At 44.2% G+C, this 6,000-nt stretch overlaps 1 protein-coding gene across 1 annotated transcript in view; it reads right to left on the reverse strand.

Moving 5' to 3' along the window:
* Nucleotides 1–2,985, reverse strand: part of LOC118410423 (serine/threonine-protein phosphatase 6 regulatory ankyrin repeat subunit A-like) — a 73,471-nt gene extending 70,486 nt beyond the window's left edge. The window contains 1 exon segment of the mRNA XM_035812138.1: nucleotides 2,456–2,985. Within this exon segment, the coding sequence (XP_035668031.1) occupies nucleotides 2,456–2,656 (201 nt within the window). The 5' untranslated portion in view covers nucleotides 2,657–2,985.
* Between the last annotated feature and the right edge of the window lie 3,015 nt (nucleotides 2,986–6,000).

Here is a 6,000-nt window from a genome sequence, read left to right on the forward strand (position 1 = left end):
TCAAAAATCGAGGCCACTACACACTTGAAAATTACGTGGTCGTCTTCGGCAACATTTCGGTCGCGGGCGGACCGGATTCGGGGTGGTCGCGGTCACAGAAGACAAGTGGTCGCTTTGGCCACGTTGCTTAATGCTTGTGTCAATGGGGAGGAAAATCGGGACCGGCCAAAAGCGGTCGTAATAGGCCGATGGTCGTCTTATGGACGTGGTCGCTTATACAAGTTTCACTGTACTTAGCTTCGCCTAGGGCCGGAAAGGACATAAAATGGAGGTCCCGTGTCTGGGGAGAGCCATACCCCAGGCACGTTAAAGAACCCCCACAGTGGGCCCACACGTGCGATGGTGCGGTGTGCGATGGTGCAAAATCCTTCCGTCTAGAATTGGTGATTCTCTACAAATCACCCGGAGTCCAGGAAGAATAGTGACATATCAGTCACTAATGTAGATCTGTATAACCAAACCAAACCAAACCAAACCAAAACCCACCGCTGAAGCGTCATACAACCAGATCCAAGGTGGTCGTACAATGATTCCTCTTTATAGACACAACCTAAAAATACCGTTGCCAGAGACGTCGTTGGACAACAACAGCCGCATGACTATATAACTGTTGTCTGTCTAAAGCCGCCCTAATTCCCCTAGGAACCCAGGTATCTCCTGGTACATGTATAAGAGTCAAGATTCAAGGTTTAAAGAGATGAAGGGGGAGATAGAGGTCAGCACAGTAGACAAGGAATGCTACTACGACTCCAGGCTACCCCCTTTCTCAGTGGGCAGAATAACAGGATCTTTCCTTCCCACCACTACAAACCCTGCCAACAAGGAGGAAGCCAAAGAGAGAGTAAAGCAAATACTCCACGAGATGAAGAAAACACCAACTACGGTAGTTTTTACAGATGGTTCATCCTTAGGAAACCCCGGTCCAACAGGGTGTGCTGCGGTCATCTACGAGCAGTGGGGAGTAACTGAACCTTACACAGTTAGAAAACCAGTAGCTGCAAAGTCCAACAACTACGAAGGAGAGTTGCAGGGGATCTACCTAGCACTGAACACCCTACATAGAAGTCAAAGCAAAAACAGAAGAATCCTCATACTCTGTGATTGTAAAGCGGCCCTTGAGAATGTCAGCTCGTTCCAACAGGCAGAAGCTTACAACGAGCTAGTGAATGCAGCAAGACAGAGGCTCTTTGAAATCCAGCAGAAACTTTGAGAAAGGACACAACATACAAATTGAATGGTGCCCAGGCCACATGGGGGTTGAAGGTAACGAGCTAGCAGACATGCAAGCTAAGCTAGCTGCAGACGAAGCTAAACACACAGAGATCAACACGACATGGACTAAACAACAAGCAATGAAGCACATAGAAGAACAAGCAGCAGAAAGATGGCAAAGAAGAAGAGAAAACCAAACAACTAGCAGCCACATGCAGAAAGCCAACACGAGTTTGAAGAAGAAATGCAGCACATGGGGGTCAAGAACGACACAGATCTCCATAAACCAACTCGTGAGTGGTCACACGGAACTAAATGCCTACAAAAACTGGATTGACCCCACGGAGACACCAAACTGTAGCACATGCGGTACAAGGGAAAATATAGACCATTACATGTATGAATGCCCAAAATATGAGAACACCAGACAACATCTAATGAAAGAAATTGACAACGAAGACTACGGAATCCCTCAACAAGAAAGAACGATGGATGTTGTATCTCTAGCAGGAATGCGAAGCGACCTGACGAACGAAGCAAACAAGAGGATGTATTTGGCGTTCGCCAAATACATTGAAGACACGAGAATGTTCGCCGAGCAGGTCTAAAACACCCCAAACACGCATATGCAAAGTACCAGAGTACAAGCACCAGCGAGGCCAACAAATCTAAGAGCACCCAGCAGAAAAAGCACCAAGAGACCATGTCTAGCGGAGAAGTAGACGTTAAACAAGGACAACAACAACAACAGATTCTTAAGAAAGTAACATCAATTGATGATACAATTTCATCAAGTAATACTGGCAGCTGCTAAATAATATGATTATGCCCATAAGCAAATACATAAATAAATTATTCAATCTGTAAACAACTTGCAATTTGAAGCATGTTGCATTTTGCGATTAGATGTATGTCATATTTAATTTTCAAGTGCCCCTATGTCCTGTTTTCCACATTCTCTGGAGACACACAAAGGTTTCTATTACTTTACACAGGTGCTATGCACTAAATATATGCTCAACACCTTTGCTGTAATTCCATCTGGATTTTATGTTGTATAATGTAAGGTAGCTAGGATTTCAAATTATTGAGAAACTTTCATTTACTGTCCCCTTCTCTACCTGCAGTAGAAGAGTCAAGACGTGGTGCAAACGCTATTATACCATGTGAACATTACAGGTGTGTGGCTTTCAACACACAGGTGAGGCGACAGGTAGAAACGTCACCATTCATATGTACGTACTTCTTCTGTGGTGTGGATCTCCGGGTCTCCCTTCCCGAGGCTTCTCAGTACTTGTTCTACGGCCACCCATTCTCCCTTTTGACTGTAGAGTAGGACCCTGGACCCCACGGGAACGGCCGATGTTGAGCCAGAGCTGACAGAGGTCGAGTCACCACCTCCTTGTGTTCCACCGGGTGGTGAGTCCTCACCCTTGTCGGACATGGTCAGGGTTCACCCCGCAGGGCTTGGTCCGTTGTCACGGTACACTCACTCGATACAAACCCTGTTAGTCGTACCAGAAACTCCACAAGTGTAATAGTTGTCCGGGTACAGTGGAGAATCTTGCTGAATCAACACGCCATATGCCGACCCATGTGGTCAGTTCCTCCACCATCACTCCATCTTTCCGGTTTCTTTCTCAGTTTCTGTATAATATTCTTCAGACGTCCAGTGATGAAAGTTTTCCGCCCTGGCTGTCAAATCTCGCACAACTGGTTCAACAGTGTTTAACGGTGACACCTTCGTTCCCAACTGAAGTTCTTCACTTCAGACTAACTCTTGTGTCTTCTGTCCCTTCGCGACGGTTCCCCATGCAGGACTGTTCCATAGGGGAATTATGCATGAGGCTGATTCTTTGCATGGGGTGCGCGCATTGTTTGCTTACGTAAACGCGGGGGGTGCTAGGGACAGGCCAAAACAAATTCCATGCTATCGTCACTAGATGGGAAAATGTGGTGGCAATATACTAGAAGTACCGCGGTTTGTCGTGATTTTCATGACAAATTCACACTGTAAGCTTTTTTAAATCGTGTAATACTTCTTAGGGGATTATGTAACGTTACATATGTAAGGCCGAAGTTTATGCAGCCAGGGCCGCCATGTAAAGAGTAATAACATAATACTAGTAACATATTGCGACAAGAGCCGAAAAAGGATTGCATGTATTCGTGTATTGCTGGAGTTGTCTTATAACTGGTGAATATCGATATCTTATATGATGAAATTATGCATGGAACGCTGACTATGCACTTTACGTCAGTTCATGCAAGGAGGTTGAACCTCCTTGGTTCAACCTCCTTCAATGGTTCATGGTGGGAGACCACCCAATTGCAAGGAGGACCGGATGCTGTAGCCCGACCAAGAATGGTCTATCCTACTCTCCTGAGGTTAGGTTCCGGCTGTTTTTTCACGTTTTTAGTCGTTTTTATCGGGTTTTCTATTTTGTCCGCCACGAGACATCAAGAAAGAGTACAAAATAGAAAGCCCGATAAAAACGACTTCAAACGTGAAAAAAACAGCCGGAGCCTAACCTCTGCTTGGAGAGTAGGGCATTCCACGAATTTGTCTTTCGGAAAGGAAGTAAAATGGGGGTCCCGTGTTCGAGGAGGTGCCTCATTACTCAACACATTGGGTACCTACTAGCTGCAAATACTCCAGATAATTTAAATACCCAAATTCGCAAAACAGTGTTATGTCTACCAGGGGCCCTAAAACGATGGATGAATAAATTTACCATTCTTGGCGCTAGAAAGTATAAATTCTTTGTGAGTTCAATCAAGGATATGATATACGTCCTTGGTTCAACAACACAATTAGTCGAAGGAAATGCTTTAATAGACAAGTACGTTTTGTTGTTGTTGTTGCAAGCATCTCTGAGAATATCCTCGGCCAGCCTGTCATGACTGTTATGATAGTCTAGCTTTTCAACCTCCTTGGTATAGCCCGGTATCCAGCCGTATTACGCTCCAGAGTCTCTTCTCAGTCCTCTCCGCAAATATTTGCAGAAGAAGACAAAGGAAACTCTGGAGTTATAACACGGCTGATACCAGGCTATCCTCGAGCACCGTCAAATGCTTGTTTTCTTTATTCGGTGCACGAACAGGAAACAATGGCCTTTTTGTTTGCCGCCAACACTGGAATTCTCCTGGGTAGACTGACTAGAAGTCAAAGTTAACCTGTGGAACGGGATGGTTCCCCGCCAATTGGCACAGGTTGGATCTCATTGGTCGTGGAGAACCCTGTCGGGCCGCTGCCATGGTAACAGAGGGAACGCCACGAAGATCGTCTGATGTATGACACAGTGACTGTTATTAGATCTTACTACCTCCATGAAATGTCATGGAGGTTATATTTTCTGTTATGTGTCTCTGTCTGTGTACAAGATTACTCAAGAACGGCTGGATGAATTGGTTTCATACTTGTTGTGTTGGTGGGGTGTGATGAAAGCTCAAATCGATGAGATTTTGGGCGCCGTATCTGTCGTTATAATCGATGTAATAATATCAGAAATCACCCCTATATCTGCGATATATTGGAACAGGCATGTTTGTTAATGGGTTTAGCTCCAAGCAGATAGTGAGGTGATTTGTATGACAGCTGTTTGGGGAACCCCGAGTTTTTTTAATATGATAATTAGTTTTATTTATGTCTGCTTAGGATATCATGGAGATGTGAAGCGTAAGTATAATTGTAAGAAGTTGAGGTACATTTAACGGTAATGCTTAACAGATATGGATGTCTCACATACTGTACTGCTGATTTGAGTGACATGGTGATTAAAATGCCATTAGGTCCTCTCATCTTAGATGGGTTGGGTGTCAGAAGTTTTATGGGCGATACAGATGTTCTGATTTCGTTACGATAAGGGACAGTTGTTAGTTGTCTCTTTCATAGCCAATGGTACTTGTTTTTTAGCAGACGGGGTTGGCGCCAAGTATTCATCTTATGCTTACAGTTGGTGTAGGGCTGTCAGAGGAAAGTGTGCATCTCCTTTTTGTACCGTGTGAACAGCTGATGTTATGACATATTGGTGGAAAATCAAATCACCATCTGACTAAAGTTGGCCACATCCCTTCTTCTTTCTGAGTTTCCCAACTTCCTCCCACCACACCGCTCTGAGGCACATAGTCGAACCTCAATAATGCTGACAACCTTAGACAGTTTAAATTCCAAACATCAAGCTTAAGGAACACCACGCTACCATATGCCGTCGACTTCTTAAACGCACATTACACAATTAAGTGTCACATTTTAATAATTACTAATCAGATGGACATCCTCTGTGTCATTAAATAAATACACCACTACTTTCCCATAACATTTATAACTATTACTCTCAAATACAACCGACTATAAACATACATACCGTCCACAAAAAAGCAATAAATATTTCATGGAGGTATGAGGTCCCCGAACTCTAGTTACATGTATCTCCAGCATGCCGGTGGCCTGTTGGATAATGTTGGATGCCTTGTCACCCATAGATCTCCTTGGAGATATGCCGATGAAAAAATACCTTCGTCAAGAAGGTTCTGTTTTCAGTTAAGCCATGGACCTGGTGTGGGCCTGTATGTAGGTTAAGAGCATTACTCGAGAATCTGTAGAGGTAGATGAATTTTTATATTTAGTATTCGAGTTGACCAAACCAAAGCAACACACCTGTATACCAGACCCTGGCCCGATCTCAAAAATATCTATCACACGATAAAAACGCTACATATCTCGGTAGCGTAATTACCGCTAAGGGAGATTGAAACACTGGCATCGGCTCCCTTATTGGGAAGGCA

Source organism: Branchiostoma floridae, chromosome 2, assembly GCF_000003815.2.
Source record: "Branchiostoma floridae strain S238N-H82 chromosome 2, Bfl_VNyyK, whole genome shotgun sequence".
NCBI lineage: Eukaryota > Metazoa > Chordata > Leptocardii > Amphioxiformes > Branchiostomatidae > Branchiostoma > Branchiostoma floridae.